Raw genomic sequence first — 13776 nt, 5'->3', positions numbered from 1 at the left:
TTCTGTTTCTCTCTTCTCTGATTGTCTGCATATTATGAACCCTGCTGTATGTACCGGTAGATCATTTAAAACACTTTGTCTTCAGAATGTTCAAGAATCCGAAATGGAGGCAAAAATGTAGCAAACTATAACACATTTTCAAAGATGAACTGACAGCAGATCGAAACGCGAATGACTATATGTCTCAATAACAAAAAGTGAGCAACAACTTTGAATTTGCAGGGTAGAAATGTCAGCTGTTCTATAACTAAACTTGGACAAAATAAAATGTTCTAGCCTTAATGTTGTATTTGAGCTTCACAAAAAGTATAATTTGTGGTAAAATATGTAATATGTTTGTAGAAACGAAAAACTATTGTGGGCTCAACATTTCTTCAACATTATTTGTCCAGTAAAACCTAACAATCTAGATTATGCCATCATCAAAAAATATCACATTATGGTCTACTTCACTTTTGCTTCCATTCCAGTATTCTAATGTTTTTGTTTACACACATTTAAATGGTCTAAACAAGGTGATGTCATAATTATTTAGTAGAACTGACCTGAAAAAACCTTTATGCTGAGACCATCACACTTATTACAGGATGTTTCTTATGTTTATGGCATTTATTAGACCAGGAAAGATAACATTGTTTGTTCTCCTACACAGTACAATCGTCATAACATTAGTGCACAGAAGTATTCATTATTCTCTAGTCTTTTAAATAAGAGGCTTTTACATTACGTTGCATCATTAAGTTTAGTTACTTAAGTGTCCAATATTTGCTCTTACAAACACTTCCCAAAACTGCCATCAGCACAAAGTCTAATTAAGATATGTAAATACACAAATGCAATTCTACTAATGGCCTCCTTTTCCAAGTTTGTTTTATGAAGTCATAAACCTGATATGATGAAACTGTGTCTAACTATTGTGCATCTAAAGGAGAAGAGAGCTACTATTAAAGCATCACATTTGATCACAGCTCTGCACATGGTAAATGAATGCCCTAGTAAAATTAAATTGCTTTTACAGTGGCTTCCTGTGTTTTGTCCAACTGTCCGACATACTCCATTTCCCATTATAGTAAACTACAGTTAAGTCCTTTTACGGTCATGTTTTATCAGCACACGGGGTGCTGTTTTTTAACCGCCTCTCACTGAAGTGCTTATTGAGTTTGATCTATAATGGATCCAAAATGAAACACGTTTTGAGGAGTACATGCAGATTATAAAGACTCTCGGGCAAAAGCAGAATTAATATCGATGATGTTGTTCACAGACAGCCGAGATGCTTCTTCATCACTGTGTGTCTTTTTAACAGCACTCGAGGGCACATTTTATTTTGATTTCTACCAACATACCCGTAATTACTTTAAATGTTATACTTTTGTCGCCGTAATACCCGTATAGTATAACTCTGATTGCGTTTCAAAGTCAGACTCAAGCAATTTTGGCCCAATTACCGCGGATAATATTGTGGCATTAAGGCAAGATATCCCAGAAAGTAAAACAAACACATTTCTAAATATATCTAGTGCTGCAGGTGCTTTGCCATTCTCTTTACAAAGCAATGAAAGGGTTTTCCTCTGACTCTCGCCCGCCGCAGCTGTCACACCTCCGCTCGGTATCACACACTGCACTGGATCAGACCCAGATCCACGTCAAACCACCGGCAGAGTAAACGCTTCAAACGCAATCAATAAAAACTATGACACAGTCCGTGGACACGCACCTGGCGCTTTCTGCTGACTGCCCACAATCGCAGACGCGCATTGTTCTTGTGGTATTAGCAGTATTTGAATCCAAACGAACTGAGCTCCCAATAAAGCACAATTTTGTCCTCATATCAATCGATCACACTGTTCAATTTGATTTCATTTTGTCTCATGAAAAACTAATAAAGATCTATTTCAATATTAATGCCCTGAACATAAACATGAATACAGACTTTTAATCATTGCCATGTCACAAAATCACATTTACTGCACGCATTTACTGACCTCTCGATTAAAAGGAGAATGAGAGTGCTCACCCGGACCAGGGAGAAGTGATATCTGGATGCAGGTGCTCATCAAGGTCCTCGAGGGCAAACAATTTACAGAAGACAGGAAATCAAAACGTCCGCTGTTGCTTCTTTCACAACTGAGTATTCATCATGTCATAGTGTGAAAACACCAGATGCCCGACTGCTATTCGAATGCAGCGTCCTGTAACAAACGATCTTTATAAAAAGAATAATAAAAACACATAGATGCAATATGTATAGATGAGATTACACAAACGGCATATAGGCACCATTGTGTTTCTGTTCATCAAACCAGAGGAAGTGCTCCAATATCATGTGAGCTACCTGCTGCTTGCTGGTGGAGTGGAAGTGAGCTATCTGCTGCTTGCTGGTGGAGTGGAAGTGAGCTACCTGCTGCTTGCTGGTGGAGTGGAAGTGAGCTACCTGCTGCTTGCTGGTGGAGTGGAAGTGAGCTACCTGCTGCTTGCTGGTGGAGTGGAAGTGAGCTACCTGCTGCTTGCTGGTGGAGTGGAAGTGAGCTACCTGCTGCTTGCTGGTGGAGTGGAAGTGAGCTACCTGCTGCTTGCTGGTGGAGTGGATGTGAGCTACCTGCTGCTTGCTGGTGGAGTGGAAGTGAGCTACCTGCTGCTTGCTGGTGGAGTGGAAGTGAGCTACCTGCTGCTTGCTGGTGGAGTGGATGTGAGCTACCTGCTGCTTGCTGGTGGAGTGGAAGTGAGCTACCTGCTGCTTGCTGGTGGAGTGGAAGTGAGCTACCTGCTGCACAGTTTACTGCAATGTCCTTGACTCAATCTCAGACATTCATTTGACAAAAATCTACCTTTTCAATGTAATAATTGGCCACATTTTGTTGCACTTTTGGTGTTTTGGTTCTGGTTTAGTCCGACTTTAGTCCTGAAATAGTCCCCATTCAGGCCTACAGATGTACACAGTTTTTGAAATGTTTGTTTTCACTTGTTATCAGTGACTAAATCCTGTTGTACTCCTCATGTGCCGTCAGTGTTTTATAGCAATAGCGTTGTAAATATGAGTGTTTTTATTCGAGAAGTCTACAGTCAATCTTCTGTCAGTAAAAGCATGTGGTTTGAAGCAGAGATCAGACAGAAGACATTTTGTGTGTGTTAATTAAGCCATATGCATGTGTTTCTAGATAAGACAATAAGAAAATCCAATCAAACCAAAAATGTGCACGTCACAGGTTTTTCTCGCTCGGCCCTGTTTTCTGCTGACTACCACAAAGCACTGCAGGCATTTCCAATCAGCATTAGCCTAGCGCATTAGCATATGTAAGTGCATTCGTATGTACACCGAGACGGTTTGATAATGGAAGTCTGTGCGCGGTGATAGATGGCGCGGCTCTGGTGAGACGAGGAAAAATGAGGAGGAGTTCACTGCATCATAAAGAGGGTTTTACTGCTCAGTATCAGGGCGGTTTACTTTTATGAGCCCAATTTAGCACCTGAAGACTCACAATGAAGGTATCGGCGATAAATATTAATGATCCTTTATGGTTATTGGAGAAATTAGGCAACCTTTTTACAGTACTTTTTACGAGTTCGAGTGTGTGCTTTTCTGCTTGTTTCTCACTCTTCGTGATGAACGCAATGTCAGATTCCAAAAGTTACGGCATAATCAACTCAATTCTAATCAACCCGTGAAATATCAATAATAAAAATAATAATAAAGCGCTTGATATGAAAATGTAAGACTGGGGCAACAACGCATCAGCATTTTTAATCAACATTACTTTGATACAAAAGAAGTTGATTAGTAAAATATCGAGCTCCAGTTAGAGGAAAAATTATCTCAGTGATTTTCAAGGGTCTAAATGATTAGTTGTAATCAAAGTTAATTGCTCAATAATTGTAGGCTAGAATTGATACCCATTCAAGGGAGTCAGAACGCTCCTTCACTGTGAGGTTTGGTAGTTTTTCCTTGCAGAGAAGGAGCTTGGGACATTTGTCTACGGACACGGGACACTGGGACGTTCCCAATTCCCTATGAACATTATTTAATCAAAAATAAATTCAATTGAAATGGAATGGAATATTATCATACATTACACATGAGTTTAGTGCTAGTTACTAAGAGGAAATCAAGCTTTAAAGTGAAAGGTTTGGTGATTGATTATGCATTTTGGTGGCATACAGTGAGTAATTAATAATGGGTTTGGAGTAAATGTGATTTGAACTTTATTTGTAATCGAGCATAGTTGTTACATTTGTTCATTTGATTAATTGATTAGTTGTTTGGATCATGAAAAGACCCGTAAATATGAGATTTTGACTGAATTTGACCCAGAGGAAGGTTGAGGTCGTACATTTACGGACAAACCACAGTTTTCATGTCCTTTTGATATAATTACTGCTCTGCCTGAGTCATAAAACCAGTTTTCTCAGCACATGGCATGTATTGGAGTCCGTGTATAGACCAAATATAGACCATTATTCGATTACTGAAGTAGTCAATAGTCAATTAGTTTTTCTTAATTGATTGACTTGTTTCAGCCTAAGACATTTTATCCTTATTTAGTATTAAACACTAACCATTATTCTACACTTATTCATTGTAAACCGCAGTATCGATGTAAAGCGACTTGATAAATTGACTGGATGAATCCCTTTGATTTGGCGCTATATGTTAAGCGTGGATTCCCTTCTATTTAGTATTTATGCTAATGTTTCCACTCTACTACAGAGCGAGGTGCAGGTGATGTCAAAGCAGCTGTCGCCGTTGGTTTCGTGTGGCTTTTGTGCTCTATAAAACATCGAGAGTCGTGACCTGGTTTAATCTCTGGAGCTGAGCGTGCCTCGTAGCCATCAGGATCAAAGACACAGCGCTGGTGGTGGGTTAGTCATCCCTGCCGTTTACGAAGAGCTCACCCAACGATGAAAAAATACATCTATCTACTATTTCTTTCTTCTTTTTTTTAACTTTACCATATCTTTAAAATCTCTCTTACCTTTTGAGTCTTGGCCCCGTCCAGCTGCCTACATTGTTTGCCAACTCTGTCCATCTTATTCACTGCCAGAAAGTCCTCCTTCCACTCAGACTCTGGTCTATCATGGCTCGTAACGTCCTGCTTTAATTAAGTTATTTCTGACCATATTCTTCGTAGCATGTATGGTACTGTATTTTTGCAAAATGTCGGCACCTTTTCTGTCCAAATCTGTATTCGTTAGTTTGGCATTTTGCACAAATTTCCCACCAAACGTTGGAGGAGTTACACTTACGATTGGCTGCAAATCCTACAAGTTTTGGCACTAAAGGGAAAACAAAACTTAGAGCAGCCACGTCAGATTTATGAAAATCCACTCTGGCAACTTTCCAGTGGTTGTGCTTATGCGGTCAAATTTAGACGTTTTTAGTTTGGACAGTGTAGTTGCAATGTAATAACACATAACTGCCAATGTTGCCTTTTTACAGTAACATTATTTGAAATCCTAATTTTTCTAATTATGACTTACCGTAAAGATGTTAATAGGTCATTTTATTGTAGGAGTTTGTTGAATCTAGTTTTAAGGTTGTAGCGGCTCATTTTAAACTTACAACACCCATTATAATATCAAGACTTCTAATGATATAAAATACACATTTTTACTGATTTGATATTAGACTAAATATATTTATTAAAGCTTGGGTTCCTGGCTTTTTTTGTCTTAAATTATATGTTTTCCCCCTAAAGAGTATATCGTAAAAGCAGGGTGAAAAATGAGACCGCTTCACACTGTCTGCATCTAATAATAAAGAATGTTATTTCTCATCAAGAGGCTGAAAGCAGTGTTCTGATTGGCTGTGCTTTGAAGTGTCCACCCCAGTCTCACGTCACCATCTGAAAAAAGCTCTTCTTAAATTGTGCACGATATTACAGATGTGCCAAAGAGTTTGTGAGAGCCAGATTTAAATACCTACTTCCTCCTTTTGCGGTGAGGTGAACACAAGTCATGGTCTATTTTTATCTATTATTTACCCATTGATCATTGGTCAGTCAGTTCAGTCACTCAACCCAATGTCCAATACATATGCCTGCAGCCACTGAATCCCAGTTCATACTTTACCAACGATGATGTTATGACATTAAAAGACAAAAACAGAGAGTGGTGCATAGAGATGCTTGAAATACTGCACTGAAAAGCAAATGTGATTCTGACTTATCGCACTGAACATTAAGGTGAAGCCTGTCTGTCTTCAGCGGTTCACGACAGTAACATTCAAGAGCAACTGTGTGGGCGACTACTGGCTGTGAGTGAAGTTTTCGGCTCTGAAGATTCATTGAAAAACGTACCGCATTTGTGATTTGTACAAAACACATCCGAATCCACCTTATGCTAAATAGATCATCAGTGAATCAAAGCCCGTCGTTGTTTAAATTAGGCCTTTTGATACTCGTGCCGCCTTTGTAGTCTGAACTAAATGGGAGAGATGTTGTTGGCATGGATCTGACTTTGTTCTCTTCGTGGGGCTTCTCCTGTCGCGCGTCAGAGGAGGTGAGAGCTGCAGATTAAAGACCAAAGCAGAGCGAGACGGAGCGCAGAGATTTAGAGGATTGGACGGGACGAGGGAATAGTATGTGTTCATATGAATGTGTCAATATCACCTCAGGAACCCCCTGGAACTGTGTGAGTCGCTGCTGCTTGGATGGATAGATGAAGGTCTTTTCATTGTTTAACGAATGCCTTCAATTAAAGAAAAATCTCTTTCAGTGAGTGAGCTCGCCTCTCTACAGAGTAACTTGGTCTGGTTGTGCCACTTGCTGGTCTTCATGGAGATATGTTTCATGCAAGCTTCTAGGATGAGTTTTGTCGACAGAACTCAATCTTCTTTTCTAGTTAAATGGTTAAATTGCTTTGTTCTCCGACTGTTCTTGTCTTCTGCATCGCAACTCTATGATTTCCTCATTGTGGGACGAATAAAGATTATCTTATCTTTTCTTTTGCTATTCAATAATAAGATATTCCAACCTGCAAACGAACACTGTAGTTTAGACCTCAACAAACATGTACGTGCTTAATACATTTTCTCAATACTTAACCTGAACTGTTGTTCTTTTCCCCTTCTCGTCCTTTGCTTCCATAACTTTTATTGGATCCAGAGAAAGGTAATTGTTTCCTTTTATTTCCAAAACACTGTCGATCTCATCTCATCTGTCTGTGCACACCTCCACGTTTTTCCTCGAGTGAGTCTTGCTCTTTACTGCACCATTTTAACTGTGACTGCCCACGTCGCAGATGTTAAATCACACACTGACCACTGGCTATTTCCTGTTAAGAGTTGCTTGCTGTTTTATGTCATTTTGATCCCACATTGAGCGCCATAAAAGAGCCATTTGTGTTGCGTATGCCAAGGCCACTCCCGCTGGTCAGGTGACACAGGGCTTAAATGTCCCTGAGCAAAGCGCGAGATGCTGTGCACGCTTCACTAATATCCAACCACACACATTTCTCCTGCTTGGCCACAGTCGGGAGTGTTATCGACCCCAAAAGTGAGCACGCAATTAGGCAGAGGAGACAGCCGCACAATGGGATCATAAACACAAAGAGCCGGCTGTGATTAATGTGATATTTCTGTTTGTGCATGAAATTACCGGGCGTCATTTGAAGCATTGAAACCCAGGCCGCTCTTCAGCATCTCTTACCTGTCGCAGAAGTGGACAAAAATTAATAGATTTACATTCTGAAAAATGGAAATAGACGATACGGGCAGTGTTCACACTTGCCCTGGTTTGGCCCTGACTCTTCTGATCCGATCTAGTCCAGGTTTAGTGCCAGGTTTTGTTTGTGTGAGAGTGAGAAAGTGTAATTATATCCTCAAGTGCGATGGTAGTAGTGATAGATAGATTAATCACAGTGATCGTGACTAATCGCTTACTAAAATTATGATTTTATTTTGATTAGCCATCGTATTGTACATACTATTGTAATACAGTTCAGTCACTTCACCTGCTGTTCACATGCCATTTATTCTGTCCATATGCTGCACTGTACACAACCATGTTTCTCTTTTGCTCGACCTCCACAGTGGGTTGGATTTAAGTAGATTTTTAGTGGGGGTTTTCTGTGTTATTATTATTGCCTGTTTCTATTCACCTTCGTCTATTTAGAAGGCTTCCGTCAGCATATTTTCACTTTTATCAAGTTAAAAATATGTTTTAATCATCTCAATTTACAAAATAAATTATTGTTCTACTTGTTGAATAATTTAAAAAAATACTTGCAGTGGAATACTTAGTTCATTAGTTGCAGCCTGAGTAAATATCAATTATTGCAAGATAAAATAGCTGTAGTAGTAGTAGTAGTAGTAGTAGTAGTAGTAGTAGTAGTAGTAGTAGTAGTAGTAGTAGTAGTAGTAGTAGCTTTATTTTTAGCACTTCTTCACATGATCTTATTTTGTTTCATCAACGTAAGATTACCTTTGTTTGTCCCACAATGAGGAAATTCCAGAGTTGCAACACAGATTAGGTAAAGAAACAGATGAGGAACAGAAGTGTAATAATAAAAACAGATAAATATAAAAAAATATCACCCACTGACCAGTGTATTTTCACTCTGATAAACTTTCCAGAAGTTTAAAACACTGTGCATGCAATTCATTTCATGTTGAGAAGATGAAATATATGGAAGAACCATTAACAAGCAATATTTCATCCTACAATCATGTTCAAACTACTGCATATGAGGCCAGATGTGAGCTCAATTTGCTAAGATTGCACTTGGTGGCAGCTTTAGGTGTAATAAAATTAAATGAAGACACTCATACGTAGCCATAACCACTATATATGAGATGAGGAAATGCCCTGAGGCGGAACAAATAACAATCTCACTATGCAAACTCTCACTTACAAATACATTAGCTTGGTAATGACCTGTCCCTGTTAGCCCTAATATTGAGTTGTTGATGTTGTTTGTGTTGGTTTCAGGGACTTTGCCTACGTGGCGCGGGACAAGAACACGCGGGTGCTGAAGTGCCACGTGTTCAGATGTGATACTCCCGCCGCTGCCATCGCCACCAGTCTCCACGAAATCTGCTCCAAGGTGAGACTTTGGACGTATGACTCTTTGTTTGAATGGAGAGCTACTTTGGGGAACAGGTTTTGTTTATGCGGTGGTGTCATGGCCCGCTCAAGTGTCTGAAGTTTGACAAGGCAGGTCAGGAGTCAATTGTAAAACGGTCAAACTGCAAAATGTCTCAGCATGGATTATGGTTAATGCTGTATCTCTGTACTGGGTCTATCCGTGTCACCATTGCATCAAACAGAGGTAATTGTGTCAACGGTACAATGTTTACGATTGTCAGTTGACTGGACAATAAGTCACAGCATTAATTTCCCCATCGCTAACTAAAAATGTTAAGTTTCAACATTTGTGGATTGTCAGTACTGTATTTCTTTCCAAAATAGTGCCACTCCCTTCTGACTATGCAAAAGGTTAAGGTACTCGTTATTGTCCCCCTGGAGAAATTTGTCCTCTGCACTAGACCCATCCCCAGATCCTTATCGAGGCTGAGAAAACCCGCCCAGAAGCTGGAACCTTGCTGTCGGGAGGCAAGGGTGCTAGCCACTCTGCCACCGTGCTGCCACGCTATCGAATATTCCGTTTTGAAATGTTGATTGTTAAAGGAAACAGTCCTAAGTCATCATCAAACCATTGACATCATGACATTAACAGTCAGTCATTTTAATGTAGCCTTTTTGTCCCATTGTCCCATTTCCTTCACTAGAAAACCCCTGCATTATGACACTGGGACAAAAAGCCTATGCTTTTGCTTATTCTCCTTATCTGGATGTTTAAAACCTAGTATAGTGTGTTTTCGACCATATCAGTTGAGAGGAAAGCATTTTGAGGGATCAGATAAGGAGCCATTTGCAGTAGGGAGATAAGATTTGGGTTATAGGAACATAAGTTTGCGAACCCTCAGAGGGTCCAAGACATCATGTTCTTAAGTGCACCTCAGAATGCACTTAAGGCAAACTGCTCCATCCTCTGACCTTGGAGGATCTACTTGTACAAAACTCATCAACCTATTTATTGATACAACCTACTATATCTATATTCATATATATATATATATATATATATATATATATATATATATATATATCTTATCATCAGAGGGGAGGAATGTGTAAAAAGGAAGTGTTATTATGCAAGTTAATGTTTTTTTATTACATTTTTCTCTAGCTATGTGTACTTTTATTCAATTTCACTCTTAATCTTTTATTTTACTATTTAAGATGCTAAAATGTAAGCAAAGTGATGTGAACAAGAAAATTACATCTGTGGTATTGATTGCAGTTTTAGTAGAAGGAGCAGTTTGAAATGTCACAATATCAAACTTTCTGAATAAAAAAGTAGCTTTTAATGTGAGATAAACGAGCAGATAAAAAGCACTTTGCTCTTTGGTTTATCTTTCTTTTATTTTATTATTTATTTTTCTTTCTGAAAGGGTCACGGCTATATTTTCTTCTTACAATTATATTGCTAGCAGGATAATCACGCTTATTGATTTACGAATTAATCTGGTCATCGCTCATCGTTTCCCCAATATGTGTGTATGCTTAATGATGCAAACAACAGAAAACCTTGAACCTATTTCAACAGTATTGTCGTGGCAGTGGTAGAAGTGGTGATATTAGTAATTTTAATTTTAGAATTCACTGTTTAACTGTCAGATTGCAGATTGGTTTACCTGTTTTAGGGTTCATCGCTCTGTAATTACTTGGTCTATCCATGAAAGAAACTACCAGTAGATTTGTTCATAATTGCTTAATAAAAGAAGTGTCATTAACTCCAAAGAAGTGACTGTTGAAAGGACTTTAAGCTGTAAGATTAATATGTCAAATTTGTTGAGCAAGTCCCAAACAAATAATGATACAGCTCAACATTTGTGGATCATAAGTTTGGACATTTATTTTTAAAAACTGTGAATCACCTATGTTAATAGACCCCTGCCCTCCATCTTAAATGATCACATCTTCAAGTTATAAAATGTGAATGCAACTATACTGTGTACTGAAGTAATAGTTAAAGATTTGCTGCACTTGTTTGACCTCGAGTCATAACTGTAAAAAGAGAGTGCAGTTTGAGTGTGATTTGTCTCCTCTGCAGCAGATAAACCCAGTGACCTGCGTTTTGCAGCTGCACTTCTTCGGCCGTGTTGGCCCCCGTGCATGCTCCTTTTGCATGTTCCCCTGTGAGCCGAGCTGCAGTCTCACCACTGCCTCAGATTAATGACACCCACAATTAATCAAGTGTCTGGAGCTGGGGCCATGCACACTGCAGAGACCAGGACAGACGGGCCAAAGACGTAAATCAGCCCTTGGGCTCAGACAGTTACAAAAGACAGCTATGAAGAGAGAGAATAGTTCATGCTCGTCCTGGTTCGGTCCTGGTCTGATCCTGGTTTAGTTCTGATGTAGACCGGGTTTTGTCGTGTTCTAGTCCTGCATACATCATGGTTTTATTCAAGTCGAGTTTCTGGTTTAATCCCAGTTTAGTCCTACAATATTTTGATGTAAGTGTGAACACAGCCACAATGTTATGGTAAAAACTAGAGTGAACAAGATTTCACTAAAGCAAAAAAAAAAAAAAAATTGCTGAACAATCACTAATGTTTACATGTTTTATATCATTTAATACACATATACATAAGTGGCCGTGTAGCTAGTACTCTCATCTCATATTAAGAAGATCTGGGTTTGACGCTGCCCAGGCTTCTTTCTCACCCAAAACATGCACAGTAGGACATCCTCCATGGTCCTGACCAAACCAAGCCCAACATGGGCATTGATCCCCATAACGCAGCAGCTGACTGGTCCAGCAGCATTAAAGGATGGGTCAAATGCAGATAACACATTTCCCTCAAGATGGACTAATAAAGTACTATACCTTAGTCCTTAGCCTATTACAAAACAACAAAATCACTGATTTGATGGTTACTGGTCTTGGTTGGTTACATTTAGAACTGTAAAAACAATAGCTCCAAGATCTAAAGACATAGACCTTACGACTCCCCGCCCCATGGACAGGATCATGCAATAAAAGCCAGGATGCATTGGGAAGGAAAGTGGCGCCTATATCCCTTTACATATGGTCTACTCTTTGCGCCTGGATACGCTTAGTCTGCCAGAAAGTAAAAGAAGCACGCTGAAGTCATTGATAGGAATTTTATGAACCATTATGTTCAGCAAAATTGGAAAAAGGAATAAAAATACCTGGATTCAGATTGTAGTTCAGCCACAATAATTCAGTTATAGGTTTTTCAATGGTTAATTTGACCAAAACCTTAAAAACTTTTATTTTTCATTGTTTACCAGCACTTTTTCTAACTTTTGGTTTCATTTTATGTTTATTTAGATTATGGCTGAAAGGAAAAGTGCCAAGGCTGCAGCTGGCAGCTCCTCCCAGACCGGCTCAGATGTACCACTACAAGGTAAAACTCTCAAAACCCACTTTCTTTCTTTGTATCTCTGTTTTTCTGTTTTTCCCTTGTGTGGGAATTGGATTTGTCAGCTTCATGCTTCCTTGGCCCGCTGTGGCCTCCTGTCTCACGTTACATTGTTTATCCCAGTTTAAAAGCGCATAGGTTTTCCTCGAAGACGTCCATATCGAAAGCCACTGGGTGCATGTTGATAATAGAAAAGATAGTGAGAATGTTTGTCTGCTACGTACGGGCAATGCTGACTGCAGAACAAATCTTGTTGTGCGATTCTGTTCCTCTTGGTCCCTGGTAATTATAGGTGGGAGGAGAAAAGATCCGGGCACTATTCCTCTTTGCTATGAGTTCAAATAGTGCATGTCGAATGTGCTGAGTACAAGAGAAAGCCCTGCATCAGAATATAAAAGACCTGGAGTAAATCAGCTATTCACTACAACATGGGCCAGCTCATTAAAATCCAATTAGTGTTTCTTTGAGGTAAAGTCTGAAAGTACTTAAAATGCCCCACCGCAGCGTCTCAACTTCAGCATCAAAGCATGTATCGGCGTAATATGTCTGGCGCATAGGCATCATTGATCCGCGAGGAAATTACATGGTCATGGTAGCTCATTTGCACATTAAAACAAGCTTAAAAACACTAGTAATAGAATAGGGCCGATCAGAAAGAGTTTTATAATAACTGTATGATGGTGAATATATTGATATGTTTAGTAGGGCTAGAAAATATATCAATCAAATCGAAGTCCAACTTTGTCATGGCGCAATTATCAAATATTCAAGGCTGCAGTTAGTTAGGCAACGTGTCGTCTCCATACAGCAAAATATTGTCTTTTTAAGGAAGTAATATGTGAATTCTGTTGTTTTGACCTGCACAAATTGTGAGATTCTAATACACCCTAACTTTACTCGTCAGTGTATTGCTTATTGTCAAGTACTATTTTGATTTGATGATTTGGCTTATTAGTTCATTTTTTGTCTTCTCTCAAAAGCTAATGCAAAAGGGTCAAAAATCTGATACTAATTTATACAAAACTAGATTGAAATTAGATAATTATTTTAGAAAGTTATCAATTATTCTAAAAAAAATGAAATACTGCACAAAATATGATCTTGATCTTGATCTTAATCAGAATTAGTATGCGACCACATGGAAACATTAAGAAGTACTTTTATTTTGTGTTAAATATTAAATTCTAATGCCTCAAAAAAGAGCAGTTTTTAATTATTATTGTGGTTTAGATTTTAGATTTTTTCTTGACAATGCTACTGTGAACTAAATCCTGATTTGAAAACATAATTTCCTAGTTCAAATCTAGTCACATTACGTTTTCCAA

General features: G+C 38.8%; 1 protein-coding gene across 3 annotated transcripts in view; it reads left to right on the top strand.

Moving 5' to 3' along the window:
* The window catches only part of apbb2a (amyloid beta (A4) precursor protein-binding, family B, member 2a), a 41841-nt gene that overhangs the window by 23695 nt on the left and 4370 nt on the right, over nt 1-13776 (top strand). For 2 of the 3 annotated variants that reach the window (XM_072439626.1, XM_072439627.1), the window contains 2 exons: nt 8925-9039; nt 12361-12436. In XM_072439626.1, the coding sequence (XP_072295727.1) occupies nt 8925-9039; nt 12361-12436 (191 nt within the window). Of the gene's footprint in view, nt 1-7084; nt 7107-8924; nt 9040-12360; nt 12437-13776 lie in introns of those variants that run through there. The other variant, XM_072439629.1, reaches the window with a different exon arrangement.

The sequence above is a fragment of the Eucyclogobius newberryi genome, unplaced genomic scaffold (assembly GCF_026437365.1).
Source record: "Eucyclogobius newberryi isolate DKJ021-1_F unplaced genomic scaffold, fEucNew1.0.hap1 SCAF_11, whole genome shotgun sequence".
Classification (NCBI taxonomy): Eukaryota; Metazoa; Chordata; class Actinopteri; order Gobiiformes; family Gobiidae; genus Eucyclogobius; species Eucyclogobius newberryi.
This window is presented reverse-complemented; position numbering and strand designations above follow the sequence as displayed.